This window comes from Leptosomus discolor, chromosome 3 (assembly GCF_034619465.1).
Source record: "Leptosomus discolor isolate bLepDis1 chromosome 3, bLepDis1.hap2, whole genome shotgun sequence".
NCBI lineage: Eukaryota > Metazoa > Chordata > Aves > Leptosomiformes > Leptosomidae > Leptosomus > Leptosomus discolor.
The window spans coordinates 17968336-17988053 of NC_141393.1; the positions used below are offsets into that span (position 1 = coordinate 17968336).

Here is a 19718-nt window from a genome sequence, read left to right on the forward strand (position 1 = left end):
TTCATTTTGCTGGAGGATTGTGACTCTAAGAACTGGCAGTAGGATTTTGAGACTTTCATATCTAAATTGAAATCCAGCCCCGCAGCCCGGAGTCATGGATGATGGCACATGCAGAGTCTAGTCTAGGTCCCCATTGTGTTGTTTTCACATCACAGACACTACCTTCTCTGTTAGCACAGTGAACCAAATCATTAAGCATCCAAGATGGGATTTAGGCAGAATTCACCCACCTAAATCAGAAATGCAATGATTAGATTTTCTGCCTTGAACGGCAGGCACATCTGATTTTATCACTAAAGACATAAAAACTTCTAAATCATGAGATTTTTTTCACTTAGCGTGGTTATTTCTGGTGTAGGAACAGAAGTCCTCACCCCCCAGTCAAAATGAAAAAATTATTTAGGGTGAGGAGATTTCTTAAGCGACAATCAAATATCAAGTTTGAAATAGTTTGGACATCTGGGATGTTATATTAAGTCTGAAGAGCTGGATTAGTGACTAGAAAGCAGGTAAGACTGAAAAGGTTCATGCTAGGATTCTGCTATCATGCGTGCACCTAACATCTTCTCATATTGGGCTGTTGTAAACTCTCTGTCTATCTTTGTAAAACACTGGTTAGATCAGACTATCAATTACAGTTTCCATTGCCTTCCCAATTCAGTTTTTCACCAAAATAAATACTGAAATATTTTGTCAAGTCTAATTTTTGTTTAGGCAAGTGATGAATCTTCCCTCTGCTCTGGGACCTTGCAGATTTGTTTTGAATTTTTCATGCAGTAATAAATCCATATTATGGAAAAATCCACTCTCTTGAAAATGCACTCATACATACATTTTGAAGTATTTAAAAGTAAGAGCCTCAGGCCAGATTTTGCAGTGCGGGAATCAGTGGGAGTTCTGTTATCTATAGATTAAAAGCATTGTCTAATTTTGAAAGAAGAAGCATCAGCTATTAAACTGATTCTGCAGTAGAACAGTCCTTTCTACTCTGAGATGCATACTCCAACAGATTGATTTTTTTTTTAAGCCAAAGGAGTTGGCTAAGCTGAAGACATTAATTCCCTGTGTGGATGGCAGTCCATTTGTACATGCCTACCACTTCACTGATTAAGAAGATAACAAATCTTCGGTGAAGTTACTGATGAGTCAGAGGCTGCTGATTTACAAGTAATTGTGGGTACCCCTGCCCGTGGCAGAAGGAGTTGTGCCTCATCTGACAAGTCAGAAGAAAACTCTTAATTGGCACAAGCTGTTATAACAGGAAGGGCTAAGCAGCTGACCTTGGTAAAGCAGATCCACAGAAATGTATGTTCTCGTAATGGTTTTGTGCATTGTCTTCGCTGTAAACATGATACAAAGGTGTTGCACTGCCTGTGTAATTGCAATTTACGGGTAATTTTTAAGTCAACGTAGCAGATCAAGGAAGCAGCAGTCTGGACATTTGGGCTGTTATCCCAAAATGACTACATAGTGTCCATTAGTATAGTACAAGCATAGGTTAATAACTGATGCCACTGCCAAAAACTGTCATTAATAATTACGCAAGTTAATTTAACACTTCCACTAGTAAATCATATCACATTATAACCAGATACATATAGTTGTTACTACTATAGTGTATTCCTAACTGTTACTAAAATTAATCATTTTATAATTTTGAAGTGTCTTTTAAATGGGGCTGATATTTCATCAGTTCATTGGTTAGAAATATTTTACACAAAAATCTCTTCCTTGACAAATGCTGCTATTAAACTGGACTTTTACCAATGGAGCAGATTCTACTGAATCATCTGGACATTTTCCTTTCCTCTTGGAAGCAGTGCATAATCTTATTTCATAGTCACTATCAAAGGGAAATGACTATCAGTGGAGCAAAGGGAGAGTTTGGTTTAACCCTGGCGAGCTGCAGGTGCTCTGCCTCAGCTTTACGGGGCATCACTGCAGCACTGGCTGCCTACTGCAGTAGGCTTCAGTACAGAGTGACAGTGATCAGCAGCTCTGCAAAAGCTCACCTTCATGTGCAGGTGCAGACATCTGTGTAAATTCTGAGGAAAGTGCAGACAGCAACCAGGAACCAGTTTGCTTGCTTTTGTCACTGTAAGGTAGCCCATGCCTTGTCTTTTAGGTTTCAGAGAGTCACAAATGTACTCTAAGTGGTGACTGAGGTCTTCATGTTGGGCATTTGTCATGGTGAAATGACTTCATCTGTTAATGTGATGAAATTGCCATTTTAAGTATTCTATATTTTATGGACACTGAATGAAAAATTACCAGTTGATAAATGTAATTTTATTTTTATTAGAATTAAATTTACCCCTGGTTTGGAAGGCATTTCACACTTCAGTTCCATTTTACTCTGTATGGGTCATCAATTTTATTTCCCTTAAGTTGAACCTGAATACAATTTGGAAAAGGAACTTGAGTGCACTCGGTATCAGAATTATTAATTGGTCTCCTCAGGGACATTTTTAAGTGATAGCTGTAGCCCTTACTTCCAGCAATAACTGAGCCATTGAAATGATGCAAGGAATAAACTATGTAATACCAAACAGGAGGATTGTTTATATAGATGCCGTACACTAACAGAAGTATCTGCTACATAGTCAGCCGGCTGTTCCCTAAAATTCAGACATATGACTTGTAATATGGCTTTCTCTGTAAAGTGAACTCTTTAAAGCCATCTGTACTTATCAATCTAAAGCATATGTCTATTATAGGCACTCTGTCCATATAGTATCTGAATGCCCAACAGGCAAACCATTAATTTTTCAGAGATGGACACAAACCAGCACCTTGGAAACTGCTGCTGCTATCACAGTAGGAAAATAATCCAAGCATTTCCAAGTCTTCCACAACCTGTGTTAGGAAATTCAATCTGTAGTTGGCTGAAGCTGGTTTTGTGTCTGCCTTCCCTGAAGACACCAAATTTGAAAAAGTTTCAGCTCTAAGATGTGAGGCTTGTCCAATATTTGCTATTATCTGGAGGTTCCTGAGCTCATTAAAAAAACACCAGGGATCTAAGAGATAATATATTAATCATACTAGCAGCACTGAATTTTACTCACATTTCATACCTTGTGACTTTGATGGCACCACTTGTGTGAATACCATTCGGCCTGAAGAAGTTGTGCAGATCTGGACCTTAATTCGATTTATATATAGAACATCATACCAAGAAAATCTGTCATCTTCCTGTGGGATTGAATTTGCCAGCCCTGAGGTATCTTCTTAATCATTTACTGGCAAAAGACTGGTCATCAATGTAGGAGCTTAGACTTAACTCCCATCAAGCATCCTAAGACATGGCCCACTCCACCCGGTTTGGAGAGGACAGGTTCTTTCTAAGTGTGTTTACTAAGCACTTCCTTGCCGTTGATCTGAGACGATTGGTGGCCAGCATATCACGAGAGAGGACACAGGGAGGATGAGGCCAATTTTCTATGCCTGTCTTTGCTCCTTGGCACTCACTTCTTCATGAGATGCCCTCTGCAGCTGCACTGCCCCATGCAGGAGCCTGTCTTTCCCTGAAATACCTGGTAGCTGGTGATGAGCCCATCTTCTGCCCTAAAACAGCCTCTGAAACAGCCTGAAAGAAAGTGAACTTGACTCGAGGAGGCAACTGTCCAGAAGACTCGTTTCTCTTGGTACCTATCTTACTGCAGTGGATCCGGGAGGTGATATTGGCTACGTGATGGAAAAGGAAACCTCTGTGGGAAAAGGCATCTCCTGTCCCCAGTGAGTTCCAGTTTGGAAGTGATCCTTTACTTCTTTCACTGGTCCCTACTTTTGTCTGATGTCAAATGCCTCAGGGCCCAGTGCCATAAGCCTGCAAGCAAAGGTAGCCCTTTTCCCAAGAAGATTGAAGAGGTCTCCACATATTCAACTCATAGCAGCAGACCTCCTCCTGCCTGTGTTGAAGTTGCTTACACGTGTACTGCGCTCTGTGGATCTCAGCAGGCACGGGGCCCACCACAGCAAACACCAGAACAGAAGCTTCTGATTTTTTTTCAACCTTTGTTGTGAGATGCAGTGAGGAAGCCAGAGCCTCGCACAGCAATGCGGCCGACCAACTCTGTGCCGAAGCAGCCACAGGACAGGCGTACCTGGGGCATACTGTCAGGGGATGGGCTGCAGTACTCACTTGGTCTGGAAGGCTGATTACAGCCTATTACAGGACTTGAGTTCATCCTTAAAACTTGTGGGGAGTTCACTCACCTCTGTGTATCCCACTCACTCTAGACCCTCTCTAGGAAATCTGCGCCAGCTAAAGCAGAATGGGAGAGGGACATATATAGATATCTGTATGTATGTGTGTATGCATGTGTGTGTGCTTGTTGAATACTGATGGAAATAAGCTAATATGCTTTCAGGTATCAGAGCACTGAAATGGCAAAGGCAGACTTAGCATGAAGATTCAGTATTTTCAGGCCTCTTTCCTCCAGGATACTCTTTTCACTGCTGTAATGTGATGAGGTCCCACAGTTTGCTGGGGCAAATAGATGATCCTCAGCACTGATTTTTCTCTGCTGAAGAGTAGCCAGTGCTCTCTGTGCATGTCACTCACTGCTGGAAAGCCAGACTGTGTGTTTGTGCAATGAAGTGGATGGTACTGTGCTGGCACATCTCTGTGCCTCTCAGTGGTGCCTCTGTTCAAAAGAACTGAGAATTACTGTCCCCTGGTCAGTGCTGTGCTGCTGTTGTTCTGCCGTAGACCATGGCCTCGCTGCTGTGTTTGCTTAAAAAGGTAGTTGATGGGAAGGTCAGGGAAATACAGCTAGTTCTTGTAGAAATACAGATGAAGTATTTACAAATTTACCTGTTTACCCTATTAGAGAACTGGGAAAGGAATGACAACAGTGCTGACATGCAGCCTCATGTTGCACTTTTATCCCCACATCTTGCAACAGTTTGGAAAGCTGGGACTAGTGTCCCTATCCTGACAAAAGAGAAAAAGAGGCTGGGGGTGAAGATCTTTCCAAAACCACCCAACAAACAAAGGAGAGAGCTGAGGCTGGAACCCATGTCCTGAGAGGAATTTCTGTCTTCTACCTATGGTGACACTCTGCCTAAGAAAGAGATGATAAAGCCTGTATCATAAAACTCAGAAGATTAAACTTAAGGTTGTATATTTATGTAGTCAAGTTAAAGCATCCTGTCTTTCTGAGTGCTCAGAACCGCTGGAAATCATGTCACCTTCTAAAATAAATTCCAGGGTACTAATTTAACAGCAATTTTTCAGGCACTTTTGACCTGTTTCATAGGGGCACCAGATACCCACTATCTGATTGACAACTTCGTTTTGGAAAGCAGGCCACCAAGCATGGCAGGGTTCGCCTGAGCAGCAACTCCCATAGTGAGGCAGCGCTTAGGACTATCTGGGGGTGTCACTAGCACTATCTCAGTGCTGCCCAGCCTGGCACTGATCCAGGTTGTGGAGAGGAGGGAGATGTGACGGTACCCACGAGGCTTTCCAGAATGACCGTGTTGCTGCAAGGAGGAGGCTGCCTTGCAAGGCACAGGCTTCAATTCTCATTTGCTTGGGACAGAAGCCGATAGTGTGTGACTTAATCGGGGTAAAAACAATTCAGTCCTTTTTGCTGAGGGAGAATCAGATGGCGAGGGAGAAACAGCATCTCATCGGGAGACTGCTGGTTAGAAAAACATGTGACATAGTCAGATCAGAGGGCAGTGGCTGACGTGAACATCCATTGTAAAGATAAATGCCAGAGCCGAGTGTTAACACAGAAACTAGCTATGATGTAATCTCCTTAAAAGCCTTTTTTCCACAGGGCTTTTAAATACTACCGCTTCCTCAGATCATGCTTTAGAGAACAGACTCTCCCTCTGTGCTCACTAACCCTGCTCTCCTCCAAAAGACCTTGGCAGCTGAAACCATGTTTTGCTCCTATTTGCAGGCTCGTACCTCAGTTCTGGCGGGTTCCATCAGCTTCAGCAACAACCTAATAGGATTAAGGCTGGCAGCTCTGGCCCTCAGCCTGTCGATCATTTGGAATGCAGACTTTCCCTCCTTACTTTTTTTGATAGTCCTTTGACTGCTCTGCTGTATGCATCATCATCCCTCCATAAGCATGTAGGAGTCTGAACTGAAATAGTGATTTTCCTCTGCAGCTGTGCAAAACCATGCAAGTTATGCCAGAAGCTTAGCATCAGCCCTTCCTGGGCACTTTATGGGATCCCACCTTGCTTCTGTCCATAGGTCTTGGCCGCACAGAGCTCCCAGGCACAGCATCAGCATACTGGCTTGGGGCAGAGATCTGGCACCTGCCCAGGAAGTCAACAAGGGAGTTTGCTGCTTCCACCCCTGTAATGTAGTTATGGCCAAATCCAGTGTTTGCATCTACTCCCAGGGAGGACGCAACATGATCCAGAGGGCAGGACTGGCCGGGAGTCAAAAGACATTCTGTTTCCTGGCTTTTTCACTTAGCTATGGTGACTTTGCGCAAGCCGCTTCCTCACAGTGTGCTTCACTTATGCCTGGGCGACTGATACTTTCATCTGCTATTATTTTTATTTTGGTCCTTATGATATGTTCGTTTTCTAAAGGACTCTCAAATCTGCCAGGGAAAAGCAGCTACACAAGACCTACCAAGACAGCACAGCAACATGAGGCTTTAGTGAAATGCACTGCGAAACCCAAACCTAAATGCGTGCAGGTTCAATAACCTCTGAAGCTCAAATCTTAAGCACCACACTTAAAACACTTCCACTCAGCTCCTCTCTTTTTCACTGGCAGTATCCAGGCTGAGGGTTTTTTCACCAGCGGTTCAGCCCTATTTCTTACAATGAGCCATGAACTCCTCTGTCGCCCGTGACCTTCAGAGGACTCCTGCAGAACTGTCCCTTTCCTGCACCTCCTGCAAACTCCAGTCTCCAAAACGAAGCACAAAACTGAGCATGTTCCTTGTTTCAGAAGGGAAGTATTTTTAGAAAGGGGGAGAAAACTAAGGAGGTGAAGGAATCGAGAGTGTAGAATAACAGTGTCTACAGTGTAAAAGCTGCGGGGGAGGGAATTTCTCCAGCATCATCCCACACATGTTTTTATTATAGCAGAAGTTCCCGTTGCATAGTGATTGCAGTATCTCCCTTAAAAGTGTAGTAGGAACATATGCACAGAGCAGCTGCATGATATAAACTTGTCTGCAACATAATGTGATAAACAGAAGTATCATCTGCTACAGGAATAGCTGATTTCCACCAATATTATTTAACCTAGCTACTCCAGGGAGGCAGTAAATCAGGACAGGCTTTCTGCTGCACACACTGCTATTGCCTGGTAGTAGCTCTTTACCTGACTAGCTTGTGGCGCTCTACAAATGGCCCTAAGTTTACAACAGGAAGAGCACAGATCTATAAGAAAGTTAAAAAAAAAAAAAAAAGAAAGAAAGAAAGAAAGAAAACCAGCACAGATTTTTTTTTTCTGGATCAAGATTTCCTCCAAAAGTAGGTGATTCTTGTTTTCTTTAAGTCTATCGCACATTGTGTACAGTTAAAGCTATGCTCTGGAGGTGAGGGTGGTGGGATAGCATATTGCTGGTGTAAAGCAGTTCTTTGAAATTTCCTTACTGGGTAGTCTCTTCCTCCTGTGCCTGTTCTCTGTGCCAGGATCTCAGGGAACAGGTCCAGCAGACCAGCTTTCTGGGTCACTGTTCTTTGGGGACTGTGGTAATCCAAATCCTTTCCATCATGTTTGGATTTACTGGAGATGAACTTGCCCCAAGTGGACTTCATCTGTTATTTGAGCTGTCATCCATTCCTGCTTTACATTCCTGCTGCGTTGGCCCAGTCCCTTGAGTTAATGATGGCTGTGAATAGATCTGGCTTTCTGTGCTGCCCGTGCTGCGCCCTTTTTCCCCCTGACAGGTAACAGTGTGTCCATCACTTTGAGCAGAACAGTCCTGGGAAGCCACGGTGCTGTGGGAATCTCATATTTTATTGTATTTGTTGGATTTAATCCACTCAATGCTGCTTTTGTGTTTGGAGCAGTCCTTTGGAGCTTGCTTTGTTTCTGCTTCTCAGGGGGAAGCAATGGTGAAGCAGCAGTAGGGCCGGGGCCATGTCCCAACCATGTGCCCAGAAGCTGCAGTGCCAAAGTACTTCCATGCTGGACACTTAAACATCATAGAGTCACAGAATGGTTTGGGTCAGAAGGGACATTTAGAGCTCATCTAGTCCAACGCCCCTGCCATGGACAGGGACATTTCTCATGAGATCAGGTTGCTCAAAGCCCCATTCAACCAAGCCTGAAACATTTCCAAGGACAGGGCATCCACAACCTCTCTGGGCAAATATGTGCAATCATACAGCAGTGCCTGTGACACCATCTTGCTCCTCTAAGGTGGTCTGCTCCCAGTATCTCCTGTATGTCATTTCATATCTCCCAGGGGCTCGAGATTGTAGCTGCCAGGGGTGCCAGGAGGGGGGCAATCTGTGCCCAAAGCCCTCCAGCTAGCAGCTGGATGGGTTTGGTTATGACCGTGGCTTACCATGGGGCAAAGAGGTTGCCTCATTGCAGTTGTGGCCAAATGCAGTTTGTATTTCTTCAATGTTTAGTTGTGTGTACATGCTGCTGGCAACGGTGGTGGTGCCACTGCCAGCTCATGTGGTTGAGGCTGGACCTGCTCAGACTCCTCCTGTCTTGGATCCACCATAGCTGAAATCTGGGAAAGCCTCTTCCTTCCCCTTCCTGAGTCTGCTCGCAGTCTTTGCTCTGGGTTTGCTCTGCAGTCTGGAGGCAGTGCAGAGGAGGATTATGGTCTCTTGAAGGCTGTGTTCGAGGCTGTGGCTGGCCAGCACCCCCAGGGCTCCTGTTGATACCAGCATTGCCTTTGGCCTTTGACGTGATGTGCTCCTGCATCTACCCTTCAGCAGTTCAAGCACGACCAGGTGTGTTGTCTGCAGGCAACAACTGTGAAGGGAGGTTGATGAGGTGATTTTTGGACCTGCCAGGGAGACAGCAAAGTGCATCCATTCATACCTTATAGATCCTATATCTACAAAATTAATCATTTCAGACACAAGCAGAGGTGCCCCAAATGTGAATGCCTTTATGTATTCAGCCGATGTAAGGAGTCTCAAGTGCAAGGAAGAGGGAGAAGAAAACAAATGGTAGAGTTTCTCACGTACTCTGTCACCAACACTTACTAATTAATCCTGAGGAGCCACTCAGAATGCAAACACATTTAACAAAACTATTGGCAGCAGTTTAATTTATATGGATGCATATGTATAACCCTTTATAGACATACATTAAATATATATATATATCTCATATATATATCCTTCCTAGATAGATATGTGAGTTTATACCCATACATATACATGTATGTTTTCACATATACGTCTATACTATATGTATGCTATATATTGTGTGTAGATAGATAGGCAAACACATACACACAAACACCAGGGAGTTCCTCTCACAGCACACAGAAAGCTGACACAAGGACAGTGGAAAATGGCAGTCCTTCCTTCTGTGAGCCCATCTTTGTACTTGATCACCAGCCTGAGCGTTGTCTTCTGCAGGCAGCTGTGGTTGCAGCATGAAGGTGAGCTCAGGTCTCCCTCTGGCCATGCACAAGTCCCAGGGTCTGTGTGTCCAGGCAAGTGTGAGGCACCCCATGGCTTTCTGCCCCGGGAGGAGGCACCAAGGGCCCCCATCTCCTGGTCAGACTCCTCTCCCCCATCCTTCCAGGAAATTTTCCCCTCAAATCCGAGAGTGTTGATGGATATGGTTCAAAGGGAACACGTGCCTTGCGTATTCCTGAAATGCCTTTTAGAATAAAAGATGAAGATCTATATTTGTATCAAGGACTAGTAGAACCACAAACTTCATCAGAAGGCTCTTTTAAAGGATTTGTCTTTCCCATGCTGGCTGCCTGTAGCTGTTAGCAGCCCTAGGTATACAGAGAATGTTCCTACCATGTGGATTATCCAAACACATCTGTAGCGGTTCTTACATGACAGTACAGCAAACAAAGAGGGGACACTTGAGGTGACACTGACTCACAGATCTCTCTGCATTGCCCTGAAGTAGGTGACAAAACCTGCACCCGGACAGCCCACAGCCTCCAGGGCTCTGGGGGCTGAGCACCTGAACTTCGGCAAAATCTGAAGCAGCGCTTATGAGCATCCTCATGCAGATGCTGGGATGAGATCCTCAGCTGGCATCAGCTTCACAGCTGGATGGACTTCCACTAGTTTACATCACTTGAGCTCTTGGCCCATTTTTATTAGTTGCCTAAGGCTTCATTCTGGTGTACAATTAAGTTAATCAGCATTAAGTTAATCAACACTCACTTTCCAGCGAATTTACACTGCTGGGGTGAGTGAAGGGCTTTACATGAAAGCAGACAAGAGACCTCAGGCTCAGCACTGAAATCAGCATTCTCAAAAAAGATGCGGGCATGTGATGGAGGCTCTCCTTGTTTCTTATCTTTTACACAACACAATACTTATAGAATAAGTGTCAGAGCCTTTGTGAGTGTGCGTGTGTGTGTGTAACTGTTCCTCTGCAGGGTTCCTCCTCCCAGAACCCAAGTTATTTCACATTAAGCAGGGTATTCATTGAACTCCTCTATTCCACGTGGGGTTGGATGTGATACCTTGATGTGAAGAGACCCAAACTGCAATAGATTCAAAATCCCTCTCCATATTTAACTGGGCATGGAGCGTCCTGGGAATCTTTTCATATACCTCGACATCTGAAATCACATCTAAACCTCTCCACGTTTTCTGGGCTTGTTCCTACATCCCAGTGTGGTAACCTAGTGACTTCTCTCTGTCTTGCAAATGGAGATGCCAACATGCAAATTATATGAATATATAAAAATAATAAGGCAAATAAAAGTGAAGATGAGACTAGAACCGCAAACCTTGCCTTAGCCGGCAGATCAACAGGTCTCTAAAATATGTGACATACATAGAGGTTGCTAGAATACACATTGCCTGCACCTCCAAGGCCTTTTAAGTTCCAACCAAGACCGATAAAATACTTGAGGCCCTTGAAATATGAACCTGCCTTCAAAATAAAATCCAGTCTTGCTTCCTAGCATGCTAATTAAAAGTGCATGGCTGATTCAGGCAGCCCTACAATAGTGAGAGGAGTGCTGCGGTCATAGAGATGGCAGGGTTTAGCCTGTTGTGAGTATACAATATTAAAAATGGGCAGATGTCTCATAAAGATGATTACACCAGCACTCTTGACCTCTCTGCAAGAACAGGAATAAGAGCAGGAGGAAAAACAATAATCAGTTTTGATATATCTTGAAAGCACTCTTCCTTTTTTAGTCATGAAGTTACTGTTGTTGTAGAGAGGTGAGAGGGGTCACTGTCATCCTTCCACATCCCATCAATGCATGCTCACCAGCTGCTTGGGACTGAGCCTGTGAGCAGATTGACACACTCAGACCTCGGCCAGAGACACCTCCGCTGGGATTGCACATGGGAGCATGGGTCACTGCCTCCCTTAGCTATTTTCCGGCTCAGCCCTGCATTTGTTTTGGGTTTGTTTTGTTTTGCTTTGCTTTGCTTTGTTTTATGTTGTTTTGCTTTGCTTTGTTTTGCTTTGTTGGGCTGGCTGATGGGCAAGAGCCAGTGGAAAGGGATGCCCTGATGCAGGCTCCCTGCCTCAGCATCACTGCTGAGGGCTGCGCAGAGGCACCAACTCAGCCCAGCCTAACCCCCATGATGGAGCACATAGTCTCTCCTGACAGACTTAGTGGTGTTACTTTTTAATGTCCCAGCATTCCCAAGCAAAGAGCGATTAGCCTGCCACCCATATTGCAATGGAAAGTAATAACCCTAATAAAAATAAATGATGGGAGTACTAGATTTCCAAAATTGGAGCTTTATAAAGTACAGCCTTGTACACGCTGTAGCATACATGACCACTAAAGATAACCTGAGGGCGTATCCAAGGATTCCGAGTCTCATTTCTATATTCTGTCACAGGCAGTACAAGTATGTGTCGCTTTTATAACATATACAAAATGATTTAATGCTTAATCCAGAAGTTTAAAACAGCTTCATCGCTGTTTTTTTGGCTTTGGTAGCTGAGGGCAATTTTGAGAGTGACCCACTCTGAGATTTGCTAAAAAGAAATCAGAGACTTCTTCGTAATTTTATGGAAACTTCCTTTCTAGTGACACAACCTTTATTTTTGTGCTTGGACATTGAGGGAAACCCTCTGTAGCTGAGCTAATCTCTCCTGGTATGTGCATTTCTGGCTAAAGCCATGTGTGTACAGATACCTGCTAACATTAGAACCGGAGCTGGCTTTTTGCTGAGGCTTCAAAACAAATTTAGTCAAAGAAAGCAAGTGTGTAAGATTTTTGTGGTGCTGAAATAGTTTGCAGGATGCCTTTGCTCTAAAAGTACTTTTTCATGAATTTGTTTTCAATAAGCTGGATCCAGCCATCCACTGTAGGTCTGAAATGACTGTGTTTATTATTCATTGTATTTATTTAGGGCTGGTGCTGTTGGGAGTAGGAGAAGGTGTTGGCTCTCTAAGAGTAAACCTAACCAACGTTTGTACTTTATAAATTTTAAGGCCAAGAGGGAAAAGGCATTGTGCTCATGTGGACTTTCCAGAGACAGAACATTTTCTTTACTTATGTGATCCTTATTCTGAGTCAAATCTCTTTAGCTGAATTTAGACTTCTTTTAGGAAAAATGAAAAGTCTACCTTAAATTTTTCAGTGAAATTTTCCACCAGAGCTGATAGACTGTTGTAATGAATAATTATGCTTATTGATAATAATTACCCTATTTCTAATGTAAGAAAATCTTACATTAATCTCCACTTGTAGTGGAGTACATTCCTGAGTCATTTACAAGCTCTACCAGTATCCACCACCCAGTTTTGAGGGGGAAGGGGGAGGCACTGTTAGAAAACACATTCTCTCAGCAGTGACCTTCCATTTATTGTTAGATTTTGAGACATACCAATTATCTGGCTTTTAACTCAATTTAATGTGTGCCACACTTACTGTGTAGCTTTACAGTTTCATAACTCAAACATCATGGGGAATTAAGTTGAATGTCATACCAAACTCTAAAGGTATCACCTTAGCAATAACGCATCTATTTATCAAACCAGTATTCTCCTCAGAAAATATCTAGTTAGCTTGACAAGATGTGTTTTCCTAAACCTATGCTGTTTAACATCAATTATTTATTTTAATATTTTATTAATTGAGTGAGATCTTCATTATTTTGGCAGGATTTCTGTCAGGATGACAGGCTGTGATTTCTTAGCTCACCCTGCTAAAGTTTATCTTCTTTAAAATGTCATCGCTTTCCTACCATTTTCCACCCAATGGTGTGTTCAGCATGCAGAAAGTCACTTCGGGACTTACAAGAAAAATCACATTTTCCCCGAGTTGTTTTGCACTGTGAAAATCACTTTCTCCATTCAGCTGATTTTGAGACCAGTGAAGAGCAGCCAGGAATGAGTCGAATCAGGAGGCAATCATGCTCTGAGCAGGTGAAGCTGCTCACATGAGACCGGTCATAGGTGCTGAGGGAGCAAATACCATGGCCTGGCTGGCCAGCCCTTAGCTCTTGGTAGGCCTGCAGGGATAACAAAGGGACTCCCTGTGCCCAGCGATGTCCTCCACTCCCCAGATGCACGGCTGTGAATGACAGCAGTACTTGTGGCTTGTTTTTTCTTTACATGGCAGGGAAAAGGGCACAATTTGGTTCTGAACCTGTACATCTTTTGGGGGTTTATAATGGATTTGAAAGAGGTGATGCAAAGGAGGAGGTGACCATGAGAATTGTTTTCCTGCATTTTGCCAAAGGTTTTTGCAAGGCAATGAAACAACTGGACATTGTCATTTTGATAGGTAGTGTGGACATCTTCTGCTCAGTGTTTTTTATAATAATTTTAGAGGAAGGCTTGGGACCCACGTCTTCGTTCCTCCAGAGAATGCCCAAGAAATGTATTAGCAGCTATTCCATGCAAAGTAGCACAGTGGCAAGAGAGTGCTGCAGGCGTCCTCAACCCAGGATAATTTCTGATCGTTGAGGGCATGACACATGTGGGCTTAGCCCCTCCCAGGTGCAACCTGTGTTTTCAACACTGCAGGTGATGAGCTGGGGTCTGGGACCCAGACACATGGTGGAGAGCCTCCCCAGCCCTGGGCTGCTCCAGGGAGCAGAGCTGTGAGCCTCAGCTGAAGAGGATGGAGACATCAATGCCCCCTTAACATCAGGAGCTCAATGTAGGGCTCACCAAGAGGCACCTCTCCGAGAACATGGCACTTCCCAGGCACCTTGCTGGCTCTTTGGGAAGTTCCCCTCTCAGCTGACTTTCCCAGCTGCACCCAGAGGCATCCATGTGGGTCAGGCTTGGGCTTCCCATCAGCACAAGGGGATTAAAAGCAGTTCTGCTCTTCCTCAGAGGATAATTGTGAGGAGAAATGCATTAAGGACATAGAAATGCTACGGTAATGAGGGCTATGTGAATGCATACTGAGAAAGGCAGAAAAGAGCACGCAAATAGGAACTTATTGGACAAACAGTGGACATTTATAAGGAAAACAAGATTACCTAGCACTGCAATAATAAGAAGTAGAAATAGAAAAGAATTTTTAAAGCTGTATAAAGCCACCAGCCACTAAGAAACAGGCTTTGATAGATTCCATTGTGATGCTTCTTTCTGGGTGCCTGGTCTGGACAAGTACAGAAAGGAACTGAGCCAAGTGGATTAGAGGTCACCTCGACATGAGTAATGCTTATTTTCCTGTCATTAGTAACTACATATAGGCTGTCAGTAGTCATATTCACTATTCAGTCCAACATAAATCTGTTTATTCTTCATGTAAACATGCTGTGACAAGCCATCAAGGAGCACATGGTGCATAGGCATGTGACAAGCCTTGCTTTATACCCTGTCTCTGCCATTTGTTATTCTCATTTGTTGTGCCAAGGAGCAACCCAGTCTCACCATCTTGTTTTGCTTTATGACTAGTTTGGTTAACCTTGCCTTTGAGGAAGAACAAGGACTAGATAAGGCTATCTGTACTTAACCCATTTTTTATGTTCTCATCTAATTTGACATGGCATCTGCTGATAGATGTGTTTCCTTTCATTTCAGTGCAACCTTTTGTGTTTGTCAGGACAACACCAGCAGGGTAGAGTTGGCCCTGAGACTGTGCTCCTTCATACAAACATTGTGTCATCTTTGAAATGCCTTCTGTTCTGAAATCTTAGAATTGAACAATATTGAAAACTTTCAGAGAATATTAAAAACATTTGCTTTACTGAGACACAATAAATAGTTCCATCACTCACTGAAAACTGATTTCTGAAGCTGACATAGTAATAAAGTAGAAACTCAGTTGGTGAATGGACACATTGTCAAATGAGGAGCCAGGAACCACTAGCGCTGCAAATCGCTTAATTTTTCAGCCTTATTTTTCTCTGTTGTAGGAAAAAAAAACCCACAACCAAACATGAAAACACACGTACACAGAGTCAATATATGTACAATAAATTGAAGGCAATAATTGCTAGACAAGAATGGTCATAGTGGTAGCAAGTGTTGAAGGCTGATGCATGTGAGAAAGAAGGACCTTTTATGTGGCACCAAATGCTGAACAGCCCATACATTATCAAGCTGTTGGCTTTATTATTTTGATTTCTTCTTATAGTTCTTTACCTAGTCTTTTTCTAATGTGCTCCTGCAGATTTCTCGGGGTGAATATTGCCAATTCTTCTATAGATTGTGCAACTGGAAAACAACCTTTTCTCAGTAATTGTGTACTTCAGGATTTAACCTAATGAGTGTTAACCTAAGAGTATGTGTATGTCTTTTGCTAATCAAACACAGGAGGCACAGGAGATCATAGAACAGAATCATAGAATCATTTTGGTAGGAAAAGACCTTTAAGACCATCAAGTCCAACCATTATCCTCACTCTACCAAGCCCACCACTAAACCATGTCCCTAAGCACCACATCTATACGTCTTTTGAACACCTCCAGGGTTGGTGACCCCACCATCTCCCTGGGCAGCTTGTTCTGAGTTGTCGGCTCATAATAAATGACGAGGGGGTGATGACATATTTTAACTTGTGCAGCTATTTGTGATGTGTATAAGAGGAAGTTCAGAATACAGGATATATCAGATCAAACAATTAGACTAAAAAAAAACAAAACCTTTTTGCTATATTTAATTCTCTCCCCTACTTAACTGAACATGTAGATTTAGACAATCCCATTGATTGACTCATTATTAAACTTCGCTTGGAGTCTATGTGGTTGTGCACACTGCATTAAGGGTCTCTTCCCCCTCTGCAATACACTGGTACTGCTCATGGCATTGTCTGTTGCTCACTGTCCTTCAGGAAATAAATGTCCCCTTAAAGCATGAGAAAAGGAATATGGCCCTGAAGGAAAATTTTTTAACTAAATGCCACCAGAATTGTTTCTGATGCAAAATATTGCTTGTTTTGAGTGATACTTACATAGACAATTCCAGCCCTAAATTGAATGAGAAAAATGTAATAATAATCGCTTATATTTTCATGAGTTAACATTTGTTAATGGTAATGTTTCTTAACTATTGGACTTAGAATTCAATGACAATGTAATGGGAAAGAAGCTTGTCAAAGTGTAGTCCTCTAAAAGCAATTAATAAATGTAATAAAGTTCCTGTTCCTTTAAAACAAATCCCCCTCCAAGGTTACAATGACAGCAGCTGCAATACTGATTGGTAGGCACTGCTGCAGCTCCCTGATAAAACTCCCCTAATGGGGTCTGAAAGCCTACCCTTATCAGTGTAACATCTCTCTCTAAAACTAAATCTGATGCAGCAGGCAGTGGCAAATGCAGTGGGAGAAGAGGTTTCCCACGGGGAGCAGAGCTGAGCCTTTCTCCTTCACGCCAAGCACCAAATTGTGAACAAGACTAACACAGAGAACTTGGTCATCTGGGGGACCATGACAAGAAATATCTATTACCAAACAGAGGAGTTGATTCCTTGTGAAAAAAAAACAACAGCTCCTAAATGTGAAATAACCTCTTTACATGTATCTATGGCCTTGGCATAGTGCTATTGCATGGGTGACTGAAGCATATCTGATTATACACTGTTCATTTGGGAGAACTCATGCATTTTTCCACACTCTTTTTACAGCTCCCAAATCTACCTTTTGTCCCACTGAAGAGACCTGGTGGCCAGGCCTGGTTATTATCATTGCAGTATGCTGCGCCACACTAGTGTTCCTCTTCGTAGTTGTCATCATTTGCTACAAAGCCATAAAAAGGTAAGACTCCAGATGCTTTTACTGTGCTTAGGACAATGCAACCCCACAAATGTTGACCCAAGACTTGGCTGACACCTTGTTTTGTTTAAAGGCATCCTAAAGGCAAAATGCATCCTGTAGTCAATGTGTGTTTTCATTAGAAAGTCACTTTATGTACCATATCCTGCCTGTGTAAAGGGTGAAGTTCAATGCACAGTCATGAGCATGAGGAGGAGAAAAACTAGAAATGGGACAAAGCCACAATGTTCAGATTAATAAGATCTTCCCTGAAGTCAGATTGTTGCAGGTTGCCAGGGAATGTCAATAGCTTTGGCTTGGCCAAGTGCAGAGGTAGTAAACACTGTCCTATCCACTTCTGGTAGTATTCAAAATTTACATGTGGGATGTGAGATTTTTGGCCCAGGCCCATCACTAGTTGTAGCATTTCAAATGAATGCAAGCTCTTTTAACTCAAACTCTTGGGTAATTTGTGTAGTTTTAATTTCAAGACTTTACTTCTAATTTAGTCTAGCTTCAAAATTATAGTCTACAGAATCAAATTCAAAACCTGTCTCTTTTAATGTAAAAGCATGTGTGAAGCATGTGTACAACATGGTGTGTAGTAACCATTTCAGCTCATTATCTTTGCAATAGATGTGCTTGCATAGACCTCCGGTAGTTAGAAAGTATTGACTTCAATTACATAGGAAAATGGGAGTGGTAATTATTTCTTCACATAAATGATATTTCCTATTTCTGGTGGAATAAGTCAAAACTTGAACATTTCTGTAGGAAAGCTCCAACTGCAATTACAAATCATTGATTTAGAGAAGAAAGTAGCTGGTGGGAAATGTAGCCTGGACAGATGGAGTTTCTCTTCTACTGTATTGGTTTCAGTATGGATGTGACAACACCCTGCAGTCATGGCTTTGTGGTGTCACTATTTTATACCATGGGGGTCTTGGGCAGGAGGTGTTACTACAGCCAGGTGACCCAGCCTGCAGTAGAGAATGCAATATGCAATCCATAATTCTCATGAGATACTGCAGTGACATCTGAATTGCAACTTGGATTAAATGTGGGTTTTTTCAACTGTGGTTTTTGAGTAATATTTTTGTAAAAAAAGGAAAATAATTGAAAATACCTTTCATGAAAAATACTATCTGCATGCAAAGCAATTGCAAGATTTCTGATGAACCTCAGCAGGGATATCACAATGGTGGAGCACATGCTTCATGGTTGTCTGAAAAATTTATGCAGGATTTGAAGGATAGTGTATCCAAGAGCATCAAAAAGGGAGAATTCAAACAAGAAGACAGAACTCTGTATTTAATTTCTTATTAAATTTACATAAGTATATTTGCTATTCTGGTTTAGCTTAAATGAATGCTTATTAGTTTTGAGGAGTTGTAAAGCTTTCACTGTAGCAACTAAACTTTTAAAAAATCATCTATGGAGGGCTGAAATTGGAGTCCAATTGGATTGGTACCACAATGCAAAATCTCTTACTTGTAGTTCCTAATCTACCATTGGCTGCTCATAGGGGATTAGTCTAATTCCATGTGGAAAGTTGTATTAGTTTCAAAAACAACTATTGTATTTGTCTGCCTAGTGCCAAATTGTGAATGATTTCTGCCAAGGCTATCAAATATACCTATTGGAGCCGTAACTCTCCAGGGCAACTTGTGCCTAGTGAGGCATTGTTTTTCAAATCTGCTGTGATGCTGGTAGATGGGAGGAACAGAAAAGAAATTTAAACAGAGAAATTTAGAGCTGCCTTGAAAAGGCTTTGAGAGTTCACATAACAGTCTCATGCTTCATGTCGGTGAAGAATAATACATGATGCAGACACCCATTATTTGTCAACAGTGTGAATATCAATGTGTAAGTCAACTGCTTGAACAAGCATTAGGCTCAGAGAAAAATGAAAATTCCCCTTAGATCTTCTTATTGTTGACATTCACACTGCTGACAAACGCTAAGCTGAAAACTGCTCAGATGTGGGATGGACAACTATAAAAGAAAATCTTATTAATTGTATTTTTACAGAGTAACTAGAGCATTTCTTTTCATCAATGAGTCCTTCCTAAAACAGCTCAGCTAAAAGGATGCCCTAAAGTGCCTGGCAGCATTCCACAGTAGTTCAGATTCCTTGATCCACTGTAAAAGATATCTATTGATAAATGCTGGGAAATAAGATACTTCACAAGAGAAGCATCTCTGCCTTCAACATAGAGTATTATCACATATTGTTCAGCTGAATTGGCTTTAGCTACTGTGAGAGATCTTTCATTCTGTTTTTTGCTGGGAGGTAGGGTTGTCTAGAGAAAGAGTAAGGGGATTAATCTGGGTGATGCTGAAGCCAAGAGTCCCTCCAGTGTGTTCCGAGCCTCTGGCTCCATAACCATGCCCTGCCCTGTCCTTTCTCAGACCCCCATCCCACCAGCT

At 42.6% G+C, this 19718-nt stretch overlaps 1 protein-coding gene across 1 annotated transcript in view; it reads left to right on the forward strand.

The window, feature by feature from the left end:
* Positions 1-19718, forward strand: part of PRIMA1 (proline rich membrane anchor 1) — a 50048-nt gene that overhangs the window by 12682 nt on the left and 17648 nt on the right. The window contains exon 3 of the mRNA XM_086463306.1: positions 17162-17291. Coding sequence (XP_086319432.1) covers positions 17162-17291 — 130 coding nt within the window. The remainder of the gene's footprint in view (positions 1-17161; positions 17292-19718) is intronic.